This window comes from Mya arenaria, chromosome 7 (genome assembly GCF_026914265.1).
Source record: "Mya arenaria isolate MELC-2E11 chromosome 7, ASM2691426v1".
NCBI lineage: Eukaryota > Metazoa > Mollusca > Bivalvia > Myida > Myidae > Mya > Mya arenaria.
In genome coordinates, this window is record NC_069128.1 from 29,336,323 (window position 1) to 29,361,621 (window position 25,299).

Below are 25,299 nucleotides of genomic sequence, written 5' to 3' on the forward strand. Positions count from 1 at the left end.
ATTCTTCAACCGAAAGCTTCGGTGGAGGTAAGCAGGACTTATGGTATGTCATATAAGCCGAGCTGACCCTTAGATCTTTGCTGTTTATTTGTTTATCCTGTCAAAATTTAAGAATCATTTCAAGCATTTTCAGATCTTTTTCAACAAAATATCAGTTTAAAAACTATTTTCTACTAAGCAAGAACACTTAGAATTGTGGCTCATTCCTGCCATTTCATGGTTTAAAAAACTTTACAATTTACACAGAAATTATTCGTCAAAACAGTTTAATTAATGTTACATAGATATGCATTGAATATTATACATACGTTTGTTTTAAATTATTCTAAGATTGTTCTTTGAAACAGTTTTGGACAAATAATTAATTTCAGGTACACATATTTTATTTTTTCCGTTTCTATTTTCGGCTTCGTTTGGGAAACTTGAATTTCAAGATCAATAGAATGATCAATCAACTGGCAGTTTTGAACGAACTTACATTCGTAGACAAACTTAGCTATTCAAATAACACAAATTATTCACGCATGACAATCAATTGTCAATAGATGGCTTATATAACACGTCTTATGTCTAATGGTCGCATAAAAAGCGTCAAATTTCATATCACCAGAGTTGATAATATGTTTATAAAATTAATATGTCATCAAAATGACAACACATACAGTAGTATACTTCTATTTACAATGGAAGGAAAGAACGTTTAGCTTGGTAAAATGAAACCACATGATCCAATTGTTAGTAACGAATTTTATTCACGATGAAGTTCATTGTAGTTCATTAACAATATAAGGCCACACCAAATTGATGTTTATTGTCGCGGATTTAGCGCACCATTTTTTTTTTTAATTTTTAAATTATTATTTTTTAATCTTATTGTTGCGACCGCAGATATATTTTCATCGCCAACTACATAGGTTGTGATTGTTAGCTTTTTTGAAAGCTGAAATATAATCAATTATAATTTTCCTACGCAGTTTTAGTGTTTGTTTGTGAAAGGAAGTAACCGATGCGTGGAGTTTTATATTTTAATGTTAAACGGTTTAGCATTGGTTTCAATAAATCAATTCAATCGGCGGGGTGAGGAGGATTTATAGTATGTCATATAAAACTGTAATATGGCTGCCGAGCTTATTCATAGATCTTCCGGTAAAATCACCGTGGCTCGAAATTTGGAAATTTAATGCTATTTTACAATAAATGTGTTGTGACTATACTCGAAGAAATTGTACATCCCATGCAGAGCATAATCATTAATTATGCAACAGTGTGCATTACAATATGTTTACCTGATACTGGCAGCTATAATATTGCGTAATTCGTGGATGGAAATTGGAATGATGAAAAATGACTATTATTTTATTATCGTGATTAAAATGTGACCTTATGGCGTCGATGCTGTACACAACAGTTTTACTGAAAAGGAATATGCATTTGTTTTATTGTTTGGTCAAAAAATGAGGTTTCCAAGTCATTTTTGGCCAAATACTGACAAAACCAACAGTTGCAAACAAATATCTGGTCACATATAGCAATCGGTACATTATAGAGTACTGGTCCCGATAGACCAAAATAAAAGGTAAGCCTAACTTTAGTTAATGACTTTGATTAATGTTTTCCTTTACAGCATTCTTGGATAAATAAACCCACGCCCTGACATTTATAGTATGTTGTACATGTCCTAATACTTCATTTTGGAAAGCATATGCCACTGTATTTACTATATTTACACCTCCACTTCCATTTCTTAAATGAACTGCCTTTCGGCAATTGCGTTCATCAATCGATGAAAGCAACATCTTCGGATATGTTCGGATCGGAATTCATTGCATAACAATATATATGTATGAAAATATTTGTCTTGTTATTGTTTGTATTGTGTCAAAAAGACCCGTAAAATATAAATCAACATTTTAGAAAGTGCTAATTCTTTAAATTTTAAATGTATATTTGCCATTACTGTTTGAAATTTACGTTTAAAAGTGTTTTCAAGTTGCTGATCTTTTCCCGCGATAGTGTGTCATTTGAAAAAAATGCTTCCGGTTACAGTCGGGTCGTTCTATTTACAGAATGGGTAGGAAAGGGTTACTGAAAGGTTGTTTTAAATGAAATTAAGAATTCTTTTAACAATTATTGAATGAAATAATGAACCACTGGTGTAAATATAAGTAATGAATTGCGGGCTTGATGTCATTATCGGGGATATGAACGCAATTGGGCCCAATTGCGTGCATACCCCGGTAATGACATCAACCCCGCAATTCATTCCTTAAGTAATGTTCAAAACGAAATTAAGTTTATGTTTTTTTGACTAAAAGATTGTTTGATGCTGCCGGTGAAAAAAACATGGATTTTTTAAACTTCCAAAATAAATCTTTATGAATGCCTGAATACTGTTGCAAATAATGTTTATGTGTAAATAGGTTGTTTCAATTCTTTTTTTGGAAAACATTGCTATTTTTATTATTAATGATCATCAAACTAAAAATATGTTATAATTACCTTAGAAGTTTGGTTTATTCATATGTATTGGGCTTACTAAAAACGGACGAAAAAATAATATGAATTCGAACATTTTTCAATTGTCCAATAGAGATTCAGTTCAAGATTGAGTTCCAATGGGTTTAAGGGCAATTATATTGTGCAATATTTATATTAATTATAAGAAGAAAACAATATTTTCGCTCATCGCTCGCGTCCGGTTTCATAAAAACTAATAAAATTGTATTTTTTTTCTTTTTTCGCTCGCTCCAAATTGTTTTGGCAACAATCCGAAGAACAAACTGTTAATTTTAAGTGTTTAAGAAATTTATCGACGATAGAAGAAAGCAAAAGATGACACAAATTCAAACCAGCAAAAAATAAATTATTTCATGATCTCGCTTTTTTGAGAAATGTGTTTGTGCTGGGCTAGTTAGGGTATTTATCCCTTTGCTACAACGACAATTTAAAGACTGTTGATATTGCCATTGAGTATGTATTTTAGTAGCGGATAGCATCAAAATGATGACAGAATAGGAATTGCAATGAAAGGACAACGACAAAAAACAGCACAACAAATACGTAATACAATAAATAGTTTAATGAATAAAAGTTTATTTATAAGCAGATGAATGTGAATGTGTTTTGAACTGATCCTAGATCGAAAACATGTATATCATAATATATTGGAAAAATAACAAACCATGGCTCTTTAAACAAACTATGGCTCTTTAAATATAAGATTTCACGCAGTTTACTAGAATATTTACAATACATACAGTGACATTTTGAAAATACTTTTAGATACAAGAAATCCATTCATGTGTAAAGTTTACGATTTATTTAACTTCTGAAATGGCTTGACAATTTTAAAAATAATAAGACCATAAGTAAATATAAAACCTTGATAATATCTAAATTGATATATTAAGTATTAGGACTGCTATATTTACTACTTGATAATTTTTACTGCCCGAAGTGCTTTAAGATACCGTCGGATGCTTTTAATATATTCAATGTTTGTATGGTCAAATATGTCTGTCTGAAATATTGTGTCAACTTTATAAATTATATCTATTTACTCAAATATGAAACCATGATAATATATGAACTAACATGAAGCACTGCGGGTATACAATAGTCCAAATGTCTACCACCAGATGAATTTGAAAATACTGTAAGGTATATACAACATATTCAATGTTTGTATGGTAAAAATGTTGTCTATTATAATTGCTTTTCAACTATATAGGTTGTATTCATTTACGCAAATATGAACTTATGACAATATATGTATTGAACGAGTTATTACAGGTCTACATCCATTCCAATGTTACCAGTTGAATTTGAAAAAACAACACTGTAAGACATATACAATCTATTCAATGTATGTATGGTCAAATGGTATCGTCTGTTATTGTTTGTCAACTTTATAAATAATAATTATTTACTCAAATATGGAACCATGATAATATATAAATTGAAACAAGCATTATTATATGCCTATTATAAGTCAAATGTCTGCCACCAGATGGACTTGAAAATAATGTCAGATATTTACAATGTATTTAATATATGTGTTCAAATATTATTGTCTGTATTTGCCTCTCAACTTCATAAATGATAATAATTTAATGAAATATAGCAATGATAATATATGAACTGATATACGAAGGAGAACATGTCTACTAACATTCAAATGTCTACCACCAGATGATTTGAAAACAACTGTAAGATATATACATGTTTTATGTTTGTTAGGTCAAATGTTACTTTACGTAGTTGCTTGTCAACGTCATAAATGGGGGACAGTCCTGCTGAGGTGAGTGACATTTTCATTTACTGCAAGGCACTTGTCCTATTAGATAGACAATCGTGATTTTCAAATTTCTCTTATTCAATTTAATTTAGCTATATAATCTTCTTCTATTATCATACTACTTGGTTACATTTCATCTCTTATATGAATACCCTCACATCACAAAAAAACAAACATAGCTTTTGAGTTATACAAAGTATTGCAGTTGTTCCATAATTCCAATATCTACTACCCCTAACACGTTGACAATAATGTTCCATATAAACAATCTGTTCTTTTTCCGTCAAATACTATTTTCTATAGAAATAGTAGTCGTCTTGAGGCGCGGCCACAAACATCTCGTCCAGTTCTCCTCTGATGGTCTTGAATGTCGGGCGTTGATCTGGGTGGGCTTGCCAGCATCGCGTCATTACGTCGTACCATCTTAAAAGTGTATACAGATAACATATACAAGGCTTGGTATAATACATCTAAAACTTAACTATAGGAATTGAGTACAGAAACAGTTACCTGGTATACAACACGGCGTCACACCGTTATACCTGTTTTCAATAATGCATTTGTTGACATTTATTTTCTCGGGTATATGGGGTATTTTTATCGAAATTGAGTCGTTGAGTTGGTAATTAATAAACATCGTTTACAAAAGATCGTTGAAATTGAAACAATATATTCGTATGTAAAATTTCCTATTACAAATACAATTATTACCCGTATTTGCTACTGACAAAGAATTCATTAACTTTTATTGAACTGGAACATGTATAATGCTAAGGCAGACTCACTTGTCATCGCTCTGTTCTGGTTTGGGAAGCCTGTAACCACTCTTCAGCTTGTCTGGGATCTCCTTTCCTCGAATGTTTTCATATGGTGCATCACCTGTTAATGACAATTTTTTGTATCATTAAACAATCTTTATTTTATATATTATACAACATGATTGAAAAACGAGGTAATTGTATTCCCAGGGCAACTTTAACGGAGCAATACCGGTGACATAAGGATATTCCACAAAGTCTGAACTGTGCGAATTAAAAAAATATATTTCAGTCATCCGGGTTTGCGGACATATGGCCATTTCCAGAGTCTGTACATATTCGTGCATTTGTCCCCATGCTTCAAAACCGATAAAGAAATGTGTATATAACAGGTTAGGTGCTACCGTGGACACATATTCGTCTTTGTATTCTAAAAGGAAATAATGGAAACGTTCAAATCGTCAAATGACATTGTTTCATTGAAAACTTTTAGATATAGAAATATATTAGTTAAACTCAGATTGTTCCCTCATTATTTTAACATGAACATGTACACTGTGTAATTTAGACGATACTGATATTCGTTAGAAATATATATTCCTAGTATATATTGTGTCATAAGTTGTGTCATAAATCCGAGTATCTGTTATATTATTATATAATTCTGATAATAAACCTCTGTTAATAAGGTTTAACTATATGCTCCATCAAATCTTTAAAAAAGAAGACTTGAAAATATAAAATCGACCCTAAAGACAGTCTTACACACAGTACTGTCAAATTACTACGAAATATAATGTTGTTTTAGTGTATTTAAGTAAGATACCACCTAATCTTAATTGAGAAAATGAGTCCCACTTAAACGATTTTGCGTTTCAATTTCACAAAACAAACATGTTTATCTATTGATTCATATAGCTACAACAAATTCTAAATCAAATTGTATATGTTAATTTGTGTCCGATCGATTGGACCTATGGACCATCTTTATAATTTTAGTTTAAACTAGATTTTTAAACCGCTGACATTTTGTTTGAAATTTAAATGCTTGTAAATATCAGTGTTTGAGTTCCTGCACGGTTTGGTTAGGCTTCTGGTGCAGTTAATGTTATTGTGAGAATCAAGGTTGGTATTTGGTGTGACGTACCTTCAGGTCCTAAGTGTTTTGTGAAAAAAAGAAGTACAGTGTATTGGTCAATAGTATTACGCCTTTTTATGTCGAGGGAAGTTTTTAAAGATAAACAACGCTTTTTTGTACAGACAAATACGCGACATTGTAAATATGAGTTTTAAACCCGTCATCTGCATGGATTAAAATGCATGTGTATCAAAATACTACAATTGCAAGAGAAAATAGCGACTTAAACATATGAACGTATATTAGGATTCTGCCAAGATAAGAATGAAGTGTACCTTTTTCAAGGAAGTTAACTCAGCCCTTAATTTAATCAATACTCAGCCTTTTGATATGCATGTATGAAGAAATACAATTAACAAAGGAAATAGCTAAATTTGAATCATCATTGTTATAATATGTATTTATAAAGGCACACACCGAGAGAAAATATTTCCCATAACACGACGGCGTACGACCAAGCATCACTCTTCTCTGACGCACCCTTTGTTGTCTTCAAACACTCGGGAGCCATCCACTTGATTGGAATACGCTCCTGAAACGGTGCAGTGATGCCGATACAATGGGATAAAATAAAACAAATAAACATATTTTGTGCTTTATACACTATCCAGATATTAGCGATGCAAAGTTTTTGTTTATTTAAATCCCTTTAAACATAAACTTGTTAATTGAGAATTTTATCTACATCAAATTAATTTGATGGGACAAGCCGGGTGCCAGAACACAACTAAGTTTAACATGTATTTTGTATGGTACACCGACGAGAAAAGTGTCGTTATGTAAAGTGTTTTATGTAATTGAGTCTGGATCTGTTAAACTGTAGTTACGCGTTTTCCTTTGTCTTCGTCCACATCCATGGGTCCAAAACCAGCAATCTTAACTTCAACAGCGCTGTCCAGTAGAATATTCCGTGCTGCCAGTCGCCGATGGACAACCTAAATATGTGCCATAAATTCGGTTAGATAGAAATATAAGTTTATTTTCATCCTTGAGGATGGAGGATTAAAACGAATAAACATAAACAGAATAATAATTACAAAAGTGATAATATGGAGTATTGCAATGTATATATAGATGATAACTAAATAGTCCCGTCAACATAGTTTGGTATTAAGAGTTTGTGACAGTATTAAAACATTTTAAAAGATTATACCAATTCATATTCAACCAAAACATCAAATATGATCCTTCTTCAATATCATTTCATGTTTCAGGTTTATTCTTAACTAGCAAGAGCTCTACATTACAGCCGATGGTTGTTTTAACGAAAATCGAAAATTAATACCTTTAAGACAGTAAATATTGGTTCTTATCTGACTACTAAACGGCGTTAACCCAACTGAACTTGTTTAACCCTTTACATTTTAAAAGGACTGTGAAAAAAGTTTTTACAACAATTTGTTAATTACTCTCGTTGACGCGATTGTGGTAGAGAGTGTGGTCTTGTATTGTGGGGAAACCGGAGAACCCAGAAAAACCCACTTGTTTTCAAGCGAACCCGTGTCGCTTAGGTGAGAAGAAAGTGCGCTTGCACTGAGCTTACCCATTGTACTAATGCAAGGCTGCCTAGACCAGCATTAACTCAAGTGTTACAAGACGTGTTTAATGTTCCTGTATAGTGTGTTTTAAATCAATGCATTTCTTGTTATTTGTATGTAAGTTTTGGAACTTGTACCTTATAAACAGTTCGCAGAGCATCTTAATTTCCCCTGCGACTACAATTGACCAGGGGCCCTATTGAATCACCAACTTAGATTTAATTAATTTAAGATTATAATTGATATAGAATGAGTTGAATCAATGAGGCTAGTCAGAAGTCAAGTGTAGTTATTATATTAATTACTGACCAAGGCGCCAATATAGCAGTAACTTTACTAGGTTATGTTTTATGATTACATGGTTGCCAGATTCAATGTATTAACTAAATATCTCCCACAACATTCACTTGATATTTTGATTTACTTGCTATAGCTAGAGCTGGTCATTCATATAACTCTTACCTAAATCTTTCAGTAAACTTTGTCACATATTCCCCCTGTATATCAACATTTTATTTACGTTAAATATACCTCTTTTCCGGCCAAGTATTCCATGCCACGGGCTACACCAAGGCCAAACCTGTATAGTATTTCCTGTGACTCCAGGGTCATGTTGGATTTCATTGCCTGAAGATAGTCACTAAGTTGCCCATTGGAGCAATATTCATATATGATGAACGGTCCCACTAGAAAGGAAAATGTTGTTAGGTTAATTGTCCAAAAGCATTCCCATCGGCGAGTGAAGCACCACGGCGAATTGTCATCGAAAACAACATCGGATGTATGCCGGTGTATTAGTAAAGGTAGTAAATTTAATAATACTACTATTAGTTAATTGAAGTGTTATTTTTAAAGTATATTGTCTATTACTTAGATCGAAATTGATTCCCAGTGAAATGATATTTGCATAAGTAATTCAGATTCCTTAGAATAAAGTCCTGAGACATAACTGTTAAATTGAAATTACTACGCGATCTTCTTGTATCGTAGTTAATTTTAAAGAATTTTGACACTGTAAAAGGTCCATATACATCCGTAGGTTGTTTTCAACGGAAAGTGGCCGATGTGTTCAGATTTGAGCCTCCGAAGCAAAACATGCATTCTAAGAACGCAGCCCTCAGTCTCAGATTCATTGGCAATGGGCCGATTGTTCAGGACTTTGTTAAAGTTAACGATAATTTCAACGTCATCGTTGTTAACTTTCAAATGTTAACTTCTCTAGAACTAACAAGTTTACATTTGTCATTTGCAGTATTTCCAACAAGGCCTAAGACACCTGTTTTCGATGAACCTGTTCAATATATAAGTATGCTCCACAATAGTTCACCGTTGGTGTTAATAACGTTATTAACTTTAATAAAGTTCTAAACAGTCGGCCCAATATCAATTGACAGCTAGGTTTAAATGATAATGTTCAATGGCAGTAAGGACATTAATGACAAATGGAATTTTACAAACGTCATCAGTGAGAATCATTTTACAAACAAATGTAGGAAACATAAGTATAGTTTGGGATTGATATGTTCCGTTAAGCATTCCTATAGAAATGTCAATGAAGGCATTACGTGAAACTTTCAATCAACCAGAAATCAAATTTTAAAAGCGTTTTTTATATACACTTACTAACTGTGTCGTCGATAACTGCTCCTATAAACTTAATGACATTTTCATGCTTTCCAACCACGGTAGAAAAGAAATTGACTTTGGCTTTCATTAGATGTTCGTCTTGTTTTGTAAAGCCCTCTGAAAAGCAACATTTATTTTCACCATAACCCTTAATTGAATGCTTTGTATAACATGCTGCAGTTAGATAAAATAACAATATTTGGTAGCATATTGACGCTTAACAAACAACCTCTTTAGGATATCATTTTTGTTTACAATAAATTGTGAGGGTTTGTATCGAATTGTGTATACTTATCTTGACTTTATTATCACTATGAAACAAAAGCAAACCAATAGGGTGGTTAAACGCCGTACATACGAAACGCAATTTTGAAACAAAACAAAAAACAACTTACGTTTAAGAACCTTTGCTACCACTGTGTTGCCGTTGTTTGCGATGGACGCCGTGTAAATATCAGCAAATGACCCTGACTTCATAATACTTTGTAAGCTGACGTCAGCTCGAGCTAGCTGCCAAGAATCAAGGTCTGCAAAGTCCATGTCACCGTAGATGTACATAGAGTTTGTATAAGACCTAGAATTCTGAAATGAAATTATTACACCATTAACAACGCAAAAAACAACAACAAACTTTTATTGCAAAAGCAAAATATATGTCAAGTTTTGTTACCATGTTGATGGGCACGATTGTTATATGGAAAATATAATTGGAAACATATTGTTCTTTTCATTTATTATATCCACTTCGAAAAAAAATGTTTAAATTTTTCAAGGGATATGCCGTTAATAGTAGAATCCATAAAAATACTTAGACCTATTGTTAACAACTTGGATGGACTTGCAAATATAAGAAAATATAAGAAACAAACAGAGTAGTACTAGTATATAAAAATGACTAACTCATATTGCTAACAACTTGGTAGATTGCATATCACAAGCATACTATGACTTTTTATAAGAAAAGCACCATACGAGCTTAACTAAGACTGCTTGTTCTCGTACACACCAGTTACAATCAGATTGCTAACTCTTATATAAACATTTCTTTAAGAACTTAGTTGTGACAACGGTCTAACAGCTTAGCAAAGCTATTACCTGTTTAAAACTTTAAGACATCACGTTTTAGCCCGGAAAATGTTTCCTCCAACCCGCAAAATACCCTACGCGAGGGTTGGCATGAACTTGCACTCTCGGCCGTGGAAGATACTTATATTATTTCAGTAAGGGATACACTCATAAGGTATGTCAAATATATGATAAACAGTACGTTCGATACAAAATTTCTATGCGTATTCTTACCTTACCGAAAAAGTCATTGCCGGCCATTGATCTCCTATACCTGACAGATACCGCTTGTAGTCCTCGTCGTACCGGCTGCATATAACCTCTTCGCAGCAGGAGCACAAAAACTGCCGTCAACAGTGCAGGTATAACCAGTACACCTGTTATGAAATTATTTTAAATGACAAATGTCATATTAATTGAATAAACTAATTAGTTAACACTTAAAGGTAAAACAAAAAAGAAAGAATTCGATTTGCCAAGGAATATATTCACTTATGTCTTGAGTCCGAGTTTGAGAGTCAGGTTCAAAAGAATGTGTTCTGAATCGTTTAAAACTATTTATAACACAACTTATTTTTAGGAAAGGTATGTACCAGATTGAAAAACCGATTATTTTTAAAACATACACCATTTGTACTTTTTCTTTAAGAATAGTATTGTTACGAAACAATTAAAATTTAGCTTTTGAGATTCAGACTTCGGACGTTAGTGTATATGGAACTAGGTCTTTCCTAACAAAAAAAAGCCCTGAATAAACTATTGTTCAAGGTTTTATATAAAAAATAAATTTCTATCGTGGAAACGCTTTCATGTTTGTTGATGAAGCATAGGTATATACTTACTTATAACGATGCCGGCAATTACGCCTCCTTGCAGATGATTTTCTCTTTCAGCTGAAACAATTTGTGCGTAGCATTTTAAAGTTGTACCATTATCCATTAAATTTATCATGTTTATTGTCGACATCATGTTTAGCATTTAACTGAATTTCTTTTTTCGGAGTTATTCATTTCTCTGCCGAATAGTTGATCGAACGTTAAACGGCGTTAAAAACTTTTGTTTAAAGAGTGATAAGGGCACACGAAAAAAAAAATATGTTAAATTGAACTGCTTGATTACTGTTACTTAAATATTAATATTTGTACGTTACCGATGACCTAAAAAGCAAAAACTAAAACGTTTTAGGTCATACACGCTATTTTATTTCCCAATACTAGCCATCCATTTCCTTAAATTAAGTTCAAAACCAATTGATTCAAACAACAAAAATGTATGCGCGTTTGTCCTTAAAAAATTCAATCAGTTTGAAGCTAGTACCCGTTAACTCTTACTGAATAAATGATGTACCAGGCCAGAAGTAGGCATTCATGATGTTTTATTCTTTCTGATTGTAAGAATTGAAATGAATTCAAAGATAAACATCAGTAAATTATGTGCATTGCTCAGACAAAAAATCGGCCTGAAGTAATATTCTCAATTTTCATTATAGAGAGTGCATCCTGGACCACATACGGGTACTTTGCATTTAGTTGTAACGTACCTTTACTGTCATGTGTGCATTAAGAAGGCGCCGACTATATATGATACTGTACCAAATGTAGCTTTAACATATGGTTACAGTTTATCAATTGAAGAATATACCGTTTGATAATTACCACGTAGCACGATGAAATATGAAGATAAATGCGTTTTAAAAATTTCACTTAATTTAATAATGGTATCTGAAATCAAAAGGGCCCTGAATATTGAAATATTTGAATATATTGACTTTAAATACCAACTCTTCCCCGAATATGAAGGTAACACGGTTCTTTAACAATTTTCTTTATGTTTCTCAATCTTCTACGCAGTAATGTCCCTTGGCGCGTAGTGACAAAGGAAGTTTAGAAAAACTAACACTTAGCTTAATTATTTGTTAAAAAAAAACATTCAAAAATAAATTCCAGATTATACCATCAAAATGTGTAGTCATGTTTATGCCTGTTCACCTTCCTCATAACACTGACGTGTTTACATGAAAAGAATTACATTTATTATCAACAATATTAATTTTTACTTAACATGTTATCGTTGAAGTGAATAAAAACTGTTTTGTGATCTTTATGCATGTATTTTTTCTAATTTTATCGCACCGATTTGATGCAATGCATCAATAAGAATCTTGTTACCTGTTTTGAATTTGTATGGTAGAGCAGCTAATTCAGTCCCTTCATATCCAACATTCAGGGACACACTGTACTCCTTGTCTGAATCTAAGCCGACAATGTCAACTGAAGTCTGCTCGCTGTTAACCTGTATTACTCTTGTTTGTCCGTTTCCAAGGTAGACGACTAACGCTATTTCCACCCTCCCGTAGCATGAAGGGGTATCAGGAATATCCCAAGTCAGGCGGGCTCCATTTGGCAATCTCTCTTCAATTCGTATGTTTGTTGGTCCGGAATCTGAAATGTTTCACGAAAGTAAATGATAGTAGTAGTAGCAGTGGTAGTAGTAGTAGTAGTAGTAGTAGTAGTAGTAGTAGTAGTAGTAGTAGTAGTAGTAGTATTAGTAGTAGTAGTAGTATTGGTAGTAGTAGTAGTAGTAGTAGTAGTAGTAGTAGTAGTAGTAGTAGTAGTAGTAGTAGTAGTAGTAGTAGTAGTAGTAGAAGTAGTAGCAGTAGCAGTAGCAGTAGCAGTAGCAGGGGGTGATGGTGGTGGTTGTGGTGGTGGTGGTAGTGGTGGTAGTAGTAGTAGTATTATTAGTAGTAGTAGTTGTAGTAGTAGTAGTAGAAGTAATAGTAGTAGTAGTTGTAGTGGTAGTGGTATTCGTAGTGGAAGGGGTAGTGTTAGATGAAGTGGTAGTGGTAGTCGTAGTGGAAGAGTTAGTGGTAGGTGAAGTGGTAGTGGTAGTCGTTGTGGAAGAGGTACTGCTAGGTGAAGTGTTAGTAGTAGTCGTAGTGGAAGAGGTAGTGGAAGGTGAAGTGGTAGTGGTAGTCGTAGGGGAAGAGGTAGTGGTAGGTGAAGTGGTAGTGGTAGTCGTAGTGGAAGAGGTAGTGGTGGGTGAAGTGGTAGTGGTAGTCGTAATGGAAGAGGTAGTGGTTGATGAAGCGGAAGTGGTAAGTGTTAGTCGTAGTGGAAGAGGTCGTGGTAGGTGAAGTTGTAGGGGTAGTCATAGTGGAAGAGGTAGTGGTTGGTGAAGTGGAAGTGGTAAGTGTTAGTCGTAGTGGAAGAGGTAGTGGTAGGTGAAGTGGTAGGGGTAGTCATAGTGGAAGAGGTAGTGGTAGGTAAAGTGGTAGTGTTAGTCGTAGTGGTAGATGAAGTGGTTTTGAAAGCGGAAGTTGTAGTGATAGCGGCAGTGGTAGTGACAGCAGAAGTGTTAATCATAGTTCTATGATTTCTTTTGCTTGTTTTGTTGTTGCTTTTGCGTTATGCTTTTGTCATTGTTGCTATGGTTTTTACAGTTGTTGGTGGTAATTTTGTTATAGTATTGGTTGTTAAAGCAGCATATTTTTTAAATGATATTTGTTAAGGAATAGTATAATAAAGTATTTTAATCGTTACTTTATACTTACATTCTTCAAGGCCATTTAACGTATTCAGGTGTGCAATCTGCAAATGAATAAGAAACTCATATCGGTTTGTTTATAATTATTTAAAACTTAGTTAATATTCTGAGGTCTTTTTAATTATTTCCCTTGACAATATAATGCCTACGTGTATTGTTAGTAATGACAGAACGCCAATACATGCTAAACAGAACATATCGCATACATAATACGTATCCAAAAGTAGTTAGTAAAAAGAACTGCTAGTGATTCAAAGTTTTGAGGACAAAATTAAGTCATTCACAAGCTGTTGTCTATGGACTTGTTATACTTATACATACTCGTCTTTCTATATATTGATTATCGGTTAACTTTCATTACTTACCGTCAAGTTGAAATTTCTTGTAAGCAAGGCCTGGTTGTATGTCGTTACGTGTAATGTCCCCGATTTATTGAGGTCTTCCTTTGGGACGAGAAACCAGCAGTTGTCAAGGTCAATCATTTGTTGGAGGCGGTAACACACATCCAGAACACAGTTGCAAGATGGGTCATCTTTACAGATGCCTGCAGACTGTAAAGTAACAGCAAACAAACATTGACATATTTTACACAATCTTGACAACTAATGTATAAGTCAGCTTTTACTGTTATGAATATAAATGCTATCATTTACTTTATCATGAACATTCTTGCAAAACGGACAAGCGTGTCCGGTGCCTTTGGCCTTGCTGTAAAATTTCGTCTTTGCCACTTTGTGTTTATGTATATTTCTTTAAATATATATATTCTTAGAATCTAAATAATGGCATTTCAATAGAGCGCAGCTGAATATATTCATTTGAAAATGAATGATAATCGACGCCAGCATAACTAATGTTACTGCGTCATAACATCAGTAAGCACCATCGCACGGAATATTTGGTGAAATGTACAAAAATATCATATGACGTCACTATTAACACAGTCAAATCGAAAACTCAATCCATACAAGATCTTTTTTAATCATTTGGTTCCGGTCTGCATCGACGAATTTGACCCTCAATGATCTTTTAGAATGTTCAAATGATTATTTTTGCACTAATCCAAGAGTGCGATCTAAGAAAAGAACTTGCATGTATAAGCGTTAGTTAGTGGTTTGACTGGAAGTATTCGTCCGGGAACAAACTTAATCAAAAATGATTATTATATATTAAGATTATCTGCTGAGTTAATGACGTCATTTAAAACAAAATTGGCAAAGTGAACTTTCATTGATTGAGCGGTACGGGGAATAAAGTTCACCACGTTAAGTCGTATATGGGAGAACCTTTTTCTGAACGTGGCCATTTGAACCCTGGATTGGGCAGTTTTAATCACGTGATAGTGATAATTGAAAGGTGGGGAAGGGTGTCTGCGTGTCGTTTCTACGGAGACATTTGTCTTTGGAACATCAAGTAATGTTTTCTTCTGTCTGTTTTTTGGTCATGGAGCTTCAACCAAACTGCAGGCTCACAAAGAGGAACTTTTGTCAGACATAGGAAATTTGATATAGCTATCAAAAATTTCTAATTTGATTGTGTCGGACACTCTAAAATTTAAGAAAAAATCTAATGAAGGGCTATATAAAGTTAACAAAAAGGTTATGTTGAAATTAGAAGAAGAAATTATGGTTGAGTGTCTGCATGAGTCTAAAGCAATGATAAAACAAGATAAATTATTGTTCACATAGATAAAGCCGTCCTGTTTATTTAACATCGAGTTTATGTTCCGCACGGGCGAGTTTCGAGAGTATTGACCATTGAACGATTTATGTGTATAGTTTACACGGATTAATTGTGTAGAGTGCGAGTTTTTTTTGTAAGTGTAAAGTTTAATAATATAAACGTGAATAGCATATGAGAAATTGGACAAATTTTAATAGAAACAATGAAAAAAAATAAAAAAAATATGATAATAGAAAATGTTTTTTTGTTTTTTTGAAGCTGTCAATAAACTAGAACACAGGCAAAAACAGGTTGTCTTGCTGACACTAGTAAGCTTGAATGGAGAGTGGTATCTGGGTAAAAAAGAAAGCCATTTGCCGATGACTCGGATGATGAGAAGAAGATGTATAAGGCAGAAATTTGAGCAGGCAGGATGCGGAAGGCCGATCGAGGGAAGCGGACCCGTACCCGCTTTTCCACCTATCTGAAGGGACCGGCACGCCAGACGCTAAGAGCAACGTTGTCGTCCACCGCAAATGCCACAAATCCGGGGTTGTGTTTTTTTGTGCGGCAAAGCCGGTTGGAGTGCCCTGTGAGCATACCGAGTGGAAATAATAAGATAAGTGAAGTTTTATGTTTGGATCAGAATGAGGATTAAACTGCAGTTTATCAGGTGAGTTCGGGAAATAATGCTACTTCTGTAGAGAAGGAAGCACTGTCTGTTTTTTCCAGTTGGTAGACTTAAGGAGCACATACCAATGTGGCGGTCGGCATCCGCAGATCCAAATATAGTTAGTATTGTTTAAAATGGTTATAAATTGTCTTTTAATTCACTTCCGGAAGCAAAATACATGACAAATCCGCAAGGGAAAATCCTGATTTCGTATCAGATGAAACTGATCGTTTGTTGTCAAAAGGAGTGATTAAGCAAGTAAAAAACGTACCTACAGTTGTGTCCACAGTGGCGTTTTTTACTAAGACAATTCGTGTTGTAATTAAATATCTCCGTACATAGGGACATACCATGATGATGTTTCTAGATGACGGTATTGGAGGAAATATCAATTATACTGACTCTCTAAAATCAAGTCAAGAGGTAAAAATACAATGTTAAGTTTTGGATTTCTATTAGCGTCTGAGAAATGCAACCGAATGGCTAGGGTACGTGTTTGATTTTCTTAGAAACTGTTTTACATGAAGGAAGACGGGATTTTCAGGCTTGAGAGGTATACCCTCAGAAGTGAGAGGTAGTAGGCTTCCGGAAGTGAGCCGTGGTAAGCTCCCGGAAGTGAGATTAGGTAAGCTCTCGGAGGTGAGCTGTGGTAAGCTCCCGGAAGTGAGCGATAGAAGGCTCCCGGAAGTGAGCGATAAAAGGCTCCCGGAAGTGAGCTGTAGTAAGCTCCCGGAAGTGAGCTGTAGTAGGCTCCCGGATGTGATTGATGATAGGCTCCCTGACGTGAGAAGCAGTTGGTTTACATAATTAGGCAAAGGTAAGCTCTCTGAATTGAGTTCTTCTACGCTTCAAGAAGTAAGCATTAGTAAGTTTTCAAATGTTAGCAGGAGTAGTTTATCGGAAGCGAGAAGTGGAAGTGAAAACGAAAAAAAAATAAGCGGAAAGAACGCAATTTCTAACAATGGTTTTGTGGTATGACAAAATAACAAGTAGTTGGTTCATGGTCTGTAAATGAAGGAACTAGGAAATCCACTTGGAGGGAAACAGAAACGGTAAGAAGGTTTGTTCAAAGCAATGCTCATATATTGCAAATTCATACAGTTAAAATATATTCTGACAATAAAAATGTAATTTTGTTAAATGGGAGTAAAAAATGTGATATTAAGTCGATTGCTTCAGATTTTACATGATTTCTGTGAGAAAAAACAAAATAACTTTTGTTCCAGATTGGATTCCACGTATGGAAAAAGAGCATGCCGTTATGGAGGCTATTCGTTGCCAAAAGTCCAGACGTGTAATTCCCACAATGTGCTTCTTAATCATCTAAATATCTCTTACATTTGTCAATGTAGACGTGCTATTTTTGTTGTTTCTATTCGTCAGTTTATCCGTATTGATTTGTCATTTGTCATTATAGTAGTCAAAATGTATATTTGTCAGATCTACCCTGTATAAACTCACTAAAACATAGATCGTATAACTGGCCTTTTACAATATGATGATGTAATTTAGAAAGCCGAATCATGCATATGTAAAACTGCACTCGCGTTCGTAAAATGAACATTTGCAGTCCAACAAGTCTAGGTTTACAAAATTGAATTGACAAGTTCAAAATTACAAGGATAGACCATTTCGCCTATACCTTATATGGTAAATGTCACCGAAAGAAACGAAGGTGAATGGGCGGAGCTAACGATTCTGATTTTCTTTCGTTTATTTCCGTCGAATCAAGCAAGGGAGATAACATCTTCGCCTACTTCCTGTAAATTCCCGGTTGTAATTCCGAGTACTCTCTCTTTATTTCACAATAAAAACTAAAATTAACTTCATCTTTTATTTTATTTTGACGATCAATGTTCCTAAATGGGTTATACATCACCATATTATTTAGTCAATTGCAGTTGGGTATATCTGAGCTGGGCTCACGGACCCAGATTTATACTGCCACTGTCAGTTTGTTTATTTATATACCCAAGCAAGCAAAAATTGTTCATTTATTTTATTTACAAGTGGACCATGGGCTGGTCATTCAGTGGGGGGGGGGGGGAGCTGTAGGGCCTGTGTCCCCTCCAGTTGGCCCGCAAATAAACTTAAAGGTTAATTTTTTTGTCAATATTTTTCAGAAAAAAGTACTTAATTACGCCATAATGCACCAATTCAGACTAAAAATTTTCTAGGGGGAGTACCCCTAAACCCCAATTCCCACATTTTAAACATATTAATGTCATGCCCACTCGGGGGATCATGTCCAAAAAGTTGTGCCCCTAAGTAACGCCCCTCTAACGCAAGTCTCTGTTCAAAACCTGCTCCAGCAAAGCCACGAAACTTTTGAAGGACATCATAATGATATCCACCTAGTTTTGTCTGATGTTATACATTTACTATCTTAATAAGCATGTATGGTGTAAACGTGTAATTTCAATACATCATTGAAACAAAATATCCATATGGATGGAAGAACAGCCCTCCAACCCACTTGTGTCCCCCAGTTATGAATTACGGGATCTGCCACTGTGAACCATAACAATCAAGTGGGGGATTTCAACAACATGATAAATAGATATCGTGAGTCTTAGATAAGAAAAACAAACGCGCGATTTTCCCCTCCAAAAGGACTAGGACCGCTTCACCTAAATGTGAAAAAAGCCCCTGACTGTTGAGTGTGGGTGGGGTATAAAAGGTAGCAGCAAGTAATAATTGTTTATTAGCAATAAATTGACTTCATCATTAAAATACTTTATTAATTACTTATAAAATAATATTCGTAACAGTATAATGTACGAGTTATATGAAGTTGTAATCTTAGTGTATTTTATCTATACAATTATAGCTACAAGGTAATAAACCTCTGGGGCATCTTAGTGAATAATTTAAAATTTAGATTTTTTTCTTCGTAAATTTTAAATTATCTAATATTACTTGCAATCTTAAAGATTGCAAAAAGGTAAGAAAGTGTCCTCTAATGGTAGAATTTAAAATAGTGTTTATAGTAATTTAAAGCTGCACTCTCACAGATTGACAGTTTTGACAACCCTTTTTTTGTCCCAGACTCGACTGATTTTGGCAGCAATGCTTTCTATACAAATAATAAGATTACTCACAATAAAACAGATCTAAATTGTTTGGAAAACTGCCGACATTTTTCATTTTTCTTAAAACATTACTGTAGTATCACTTTTAACCATAAAACATCAATTTGCGAACGTAAAACTGAAAAACTGTATCTGATCTTTTGTCAGCAGTCTTATACCATTGGTATCCAGACATTTACGCAAAAATTGGCTAATTCCAAAACAAAAAATAAAAAAAATTGTCAACACGATCAATCTGTGAGAATGCAGCTTTAAAAGAAAAATAAGACAATGGGACTTTTCATTCTTGAAGTATAATTTAATGCTAATGACTTACATTTTCTTGTGTTTGAGTCAAGTTTCATTTTGCACACATCTCATTTCATATCATATGTGCGTACTAATTACTATTATATAGACAAAACGTGTTGTAATATCATATATTATTTTATTCGACATGAAATAATTTATAATCCATCCTGTTTTCAAATCATAGTCCGTAGTGTCATAATATAGATGATTCGTAATGTCCATAATAAGGTTCGCAAAGTCCATGGTCCAAAGTATCCATAATTGGTTTAAATAGAGCCGAGCGATAGCGGAAATTTCCGAAAGACGTATGGAGGAGTTAAGACATGGTTAAGGCGGAGCTATCTATAAATTAAATTGAATTCATCTCGTAAACATGTTCAACTGCGAATGAAAAGTCACTACCATACAATGTACTTTGTAGAACTACGTACTGAAATCTGTCTTTTACACACCGCAATGTAAAACTCGGCATGTGACTTTCACAGAATGACGTGTGTTTATCATACACAACTTTATAAACACGACTGAATCGTCTTTTGAATAGATGCAACGAAAATAAAACTTCAATCGGTACAATGAAAAATGAAAATATGCAGTGTAAAATGTAAACATACAACCGATGAGTTGGCGGTTGCAAAATGTAAATTGGTAAATCATCAATGTTACAAACACACATACACGTCTGGACTTTTGGCAACGAATGGCCGCCATATGCCGTGTGTTTGCTTATGTTTTTGTTAAAGGTGTGTCGAGACCCAACACAGTGTAAACAATATACACTATGAGCTTAAATAACTGTTAACATTGTGGTGATATGCTATGCTTTGAAGTGTCTGCTTATCCAAAATATATTCAGATGTACTTACGTCGTTCTTATTTGCCGAAACTGAGTGTATTTTCTTCGGTGTAGAACTGTTGCCAACATAAAGAGCCATTTCCAACTTATGGACACCACTTCCATCATCGGACGCTTTGAATGTGACTCTTAAAAGAGAGTGAAACAGTTATATGACTATCCATTAGTAAGTGCTGATTTTAAAAGATATAATCATATATATCCATTACCTTGTTGTCTTGACCTAAGGTGGCGCCATTATGTTTTCGGATCGTGTGATTCATTTTCAAATAGCTTACAATAGCCTGATGTTTACACAAACAATGCGCATGTATTGATAAATTATATAATGAGATACAGTGATTGATAGGTTGGGAAAAGTGAAAGTCATTGCGTTTACATATTATGTTCAAATACTGAACATTTCTCTATATATTGACAACTTATTGATATTTTAACCTGGATGTGTACGTATATGTCCCATTTATAATGTTTTCCTTAAGTTGCTGATCTGAGATTCTCGGTGGTGAGTTGTCAATATGAACTTCAGTGTAATCAACAGCCGTATTGTTCATGACGTCAGTCGCACGTAGCCAAATCCTAACGTGACTCCCATCGTTGAGGTGCTCCATGATTACATAGCTCTCCTCCAATGGTAATTTCTCCCATTTTGATACTGGAATCTAAATTGTTTTTCTTATGAATATGTGAACTGTAATCAATAATTAAGACAAGTCCAGGTGGCAGAGCCAAACTGTGACATTTTGTTTTCACATAAAGATAATTAGACCTCTAATTAAGATATCGAAAGCGTTTTCCAATTTTTGTAAGTTAGCTTAACAAATAGAATATAACAATTTACTATCTAAATCAGATGAACGTTGTATGTATTTACCAATGGAAAACAGATGCTACATAAATATATTTTAACTACTTAAAGATATCGGTAAGATAAAGCTCTGAAAAGATACGTTCGTAAATAATGAGCTACCTATTCTAAACAAAACCGACAATCAAATTAACAACTTTTTTGTCAGTCAGCTGATGCGCTTCAGGATGGAAACGCACAATTAAAAAAGTAGCTGAATAGAGCAAGGGCCATGTTTCATCTGCTGTCTTTCATCCGTAAAGGGAGAGTAACTCAACAAGTATTAAAGCAACTGTTATTTGTTCAAGCTTGCTTTTTCTCTAACAAAATATTTTTCAAGTGTCAATATTTTGACTATTTGTTTCGTTTTAACAAAGGTTTTCCACACCGATAATTATGCTAACGACAACTATTCAAGACTATAACAAAACCCCGACTCTTTTTTCTACGATGCACAGGCGAATATATAGTACAGTAGAAAAACCTTAAGACAATTAAGAAAGACTTAACACAGCAAAATGGTATAACTAACCTCTTTATCGTCAGTATATATACGATTTAATTCAAACTTGACCAATCCACGCTTATTTGGTATCGCCTTCATTGTCCTATCACCCTCCTCGTCATCCATAGCAACGAATCTGAAACAAATGTCACGAGGTTATGATTTATGTAACATTATCGTAGTTACATGCTATTCTCACGACGTCTCGATATGGACAATAGTATTTTCAATATCTTTGGACGTGCATGGCGAATATAACAAAAGCCTTATTTTCATAGTAAATATCCAATCACCTTTATTAAACAAACATACAATAACTTTCTTTTAACGTTTAATGATACGACGCAGTATACTTTTTTCTTTGAAAAAAAAGGTCAATGGCATTTAAGGATTTGAACTAACTAAATAATTGAGAACTAACTACGATGTTGTTTCAAGCAGTATAAGACATAATTTATACGCACGAGTTATCATCTAAAGAGTTGTTTGCTTTTCTTTTTAGACAATAACAAGATAGGTCTTCAGATCTTGTGATAACTCGAAACTAACATAATGTCTAGCTAGATTACGAGAAAAAAAATTCTTAATTGTCAGTTAGTAAAAATCATGAATTTACTTTTTGCTTCTTAGAATTCCATCATCTTCCAAGTCCAGGAATTGTATTGGGTAAGGTAATACTTTATTGAGCAACTTTCCTTTGTCGTATAAATCGTTTACAAAGTGATTTTCCCAATGGATTTCAATCCGTGATTCCGTATCATTTTCAGACGTTTGCCACATAAATCCTGTCTCCTTTATAGCACTGACAATATAGAAGCCCCCGTCTCCAACGACCATTTGTTCAACATCTTCAGCGTTTGGCATTTTCGTAAGAAGACCAGGTTTTGTAATTGTTATTTCAGACGAGTTGTCAAACAATACAAGACGCCTTGCAATCTTTGTATTGTTAGCCATATCGGCGGCTGTCAGTAAGATCGAAAACATCCCCGAATTCTTAGGTATGAATGTAGGAAATGTTACGTTGTTTGTATTGTTTGTGGTGTATGTGAAAACAGGAGACAACGGATTCAGTTCAATGAGCTCGCCATGAATGTTTGGCTCAAGGAGAAATGCCTCAAGTCTGTATTCAAGGAGTCCAGAATGATCGTCAAACCATCCCGACCATCGTGGTCTTATTGGATTCTGTGAAAAATGATTGAATGATTATTCTAAATTAATATCACATTAAAGTTATAACATATTGTAATTACAATACAGATCAAAGCATTCAATATTGTGTTGACATTATACAAAGGCGGAAAAAGTAACTTTGCTTAATTTTGTATGGAATGTCTTCTACTATAACGCTAACCACAATTATTTACATATTAATGCAGTTTGGGTGAAATGTGGTCAATCTCCGTGGCATTTTCAGATTTATATAAATACAACTTTGTCAATTATTTTATTTACCATCGTCTTTTGACAAACTCAATAATGTACCTATAACGACATTCTGATAGTTGTGTAATGTGTGTTGTTTTGTAGCACTGTTTTTCTTTTTTTGTGTTCGTTTTGTCTTGACTCTTGTTCCTTTAAATATGATTTTTGGTACGTTAACGCTGAGGACATTTTCTTGTTTATTTAAACATAAATTGTTATTTCTTGCAGCCAGTGTATAGGGTATTTACCAACATTAAGGCAACTTACAAACAAGGGAAAAGCATTTAAGTGAATGGTATAACCTTCGTAAGATCTTCATATACTGCGATTGGTTCTTGTCCTTTTATACACGCTCTTCCAGAGTCTTGTTCGGAACAATGCTTTGGGGCTACAAAGTCAAATTTAAACTCTACTGTTTCCGACACTGTATGACCATTGTACAAATTTGTTCTGTATAATACGTTTGTGTTTATGTTGTTCAAGTTCCGGAACCCACCACTTTTCACGTTGAACGTCACGGTAAAGCTGCGGAAAACAACCCAATTTACCATTTATATTATTGAATCATATGTCAATATAAACACGTACTCAACAAGTATTATTTAATAATTTCAAGTTTAAAAGAGAGTTTTCGACTTTTGTTTATCAATCCCCGCATTTTATATAGCAACGGGCCAATATGGAACATTGCATTTATCTTAAACAATAAAGTAAATTGTAAGTAACTTTCAGCTATCAATTGTCAGACACCAGTCTATTAAATTGAAAGTCGGACAATGTCATACAGAAGAATACTTACTTGTCTCCATGTTCAATACTGTATATGTAGTCTCTTTGTATAAGGGTGCAGTTCAAATCAAACAAGGGATTCGTGTTTGAGACTTGAGAACATCTGAACGTGTGATCGTAAGCGATGAAAGGGTTGCCTTAGTAAACACAAATAATACAAAATTTTCGTCCATATTCTACTTGATATTTTGTGGCTCCTACTGGATCATTTCATATAGTCCAGTCGCTTAATTTGGTAACAGTGGTCATTGACAGCATTTCCCTTTTGAATGTTGTTAACGAACATTTTTGATTAAATACAAATATAGTTTTCAAGCTTTTAATGTAATTTGTTGTTCGGAAAAAGCTAATTCCAGAATGTAATTAGAGTATTTAAATATGGGACTGATGTTTTTGTTGAAAACATGCTTTGTTTCCCAATATTTTCAGTTTTGCAGCAGACACCAAAAAATAATTGTTGACAACTGATAGTCCTCTTCTAGTTTAAAGTATATCATAACATATCATTCAATATCATATAGTATATATGTGGGTAAGAGCTTAAAGCTTAGTGCTAAAAAGTGTATATTAAGACATGTTAATTAGTTATTAGTAACCTTCAGAAATATTTGCCTTACCGCTTTGGTCCTTGTTAACTTTTCTATGAGTGATATGGGCGTTGCTAGCAACGATTCCAAAACCTGATTTGGAAACATAGTTTGCCGAGGGAAAAGTCGTATACATCGGTTCAAATATGGCTTGAAGTTGGAAATTGACATAATTAAAGTTCTCCTGGTTACTCCATATCGGCACATTGGTTGTAGCACACGGGACACTGAGTAATAATAGAATAATGAAATTGTTAGATTAATATAAAAAAGTGAATTAGTGAAATTATCACGGTATCATTTATAATTTGTTTCCTGGCAGTAATTGTTATCCGTTGATTGGACTGACCAATATTAAATAATAAGATTGTTTCAGTACACTTGGTCGCATAATTACTATGGTAGCAATTTTACTAAAACAATACTCAACTAGATCAGAAACATTTTACTGTTTGAAAATAAACTGATATTTGAAAATTAGGAGACAGTTGTACTACTTCAACGGTGACTCTAAGCAGTCAGTGTCAACTCTCAAACATTATTTGCAAACAGTATTAACATCAAAAACATGAAGTTACCGCAAATCTTATAAAATAATACAATTTTTAAA

General features: G+C 34.0%; 1 protein-coding gene across 2 annotated transcripts in view; it reads right to left on the reverse strand.

Moving 5' to 3' along the window:
- The window catches only part of LOC128240260 (uncharacterized), a 66,691-nt gene that overhangs the window by 34,727 nt on the left and 6,665 nt on the right, over positions 1-25,299 (reverse strand). The window contains exons 7-25 of one of the 2 annotated variants that reach the window (XM_052956813.1): positions 24,720-24,916; positions 24,113-24,239; positions 23,616-23,838; positions 22,508-23,073; positions 21,919-22,027; positions 20,978-21,201; positions 20,550-20,667; positions 14,331-14,516; positions 13,973-14,009; positions 12,591-12,863; positions 11,265-11,315; positions 10,657-10,799; positions 9,753-9,939; positions 9,355-9,474; positions 8,263-8,417; positions 7,021-7,128; positions 6,611-6,725; positions 5,083-5,176; positions 3,073-4,720 (exon numbers count right to left, since the gene is read on the reverse strand). In XM_052956813.1, the coding sequence (XP_052812773.1) occupies positions 4,588-4,720; positions 5,083-5,176; positions 6,611-6,725; positions 7,021-7,128; positions 8,263-8,417; positions 9,355-9,474; positions 9,753-9,939; positions 10,657-10,799; positions 11,265-11,315; positions 12,591-12,863; positions 13,973-14,009; positions 14,331-14,516; positions 20,550-20,667; positions 20,978-21,201; positions 21,919-22,027; positions 22,508-23,073; positions 23,616-23,838; positions 24,113-24,239; positions 24,720-24,916 (3,166 nt within the window). In that variant the 3' untranslated portion in view covers positions 3,073-4,587. Of the gene's footprint in view, positions 1-3,072; positions 4,721-5,082; positions 5,177-6,610; positions 6,726-7,020; positions 7,129-8,262; positions 8,418-9,354; positions 9,475-9,752; positions 9,940-10,656; positions 10,800-11,264; positions 11,316-12,590; positions 12,864-13,972; positions 14,010-14,330; positions 14,517-20,549; positions 20,668-20,977; positions 21,202-21,918; positions 22,028-22,507; positions 23,074-23,615; positions 23,839-24,112; positions 24,240-24,719; positions 24,917-25,299 lie in introns of those variants that run through there. The other variant, XM_052956814.1, reaches the window with a different exon arrangement.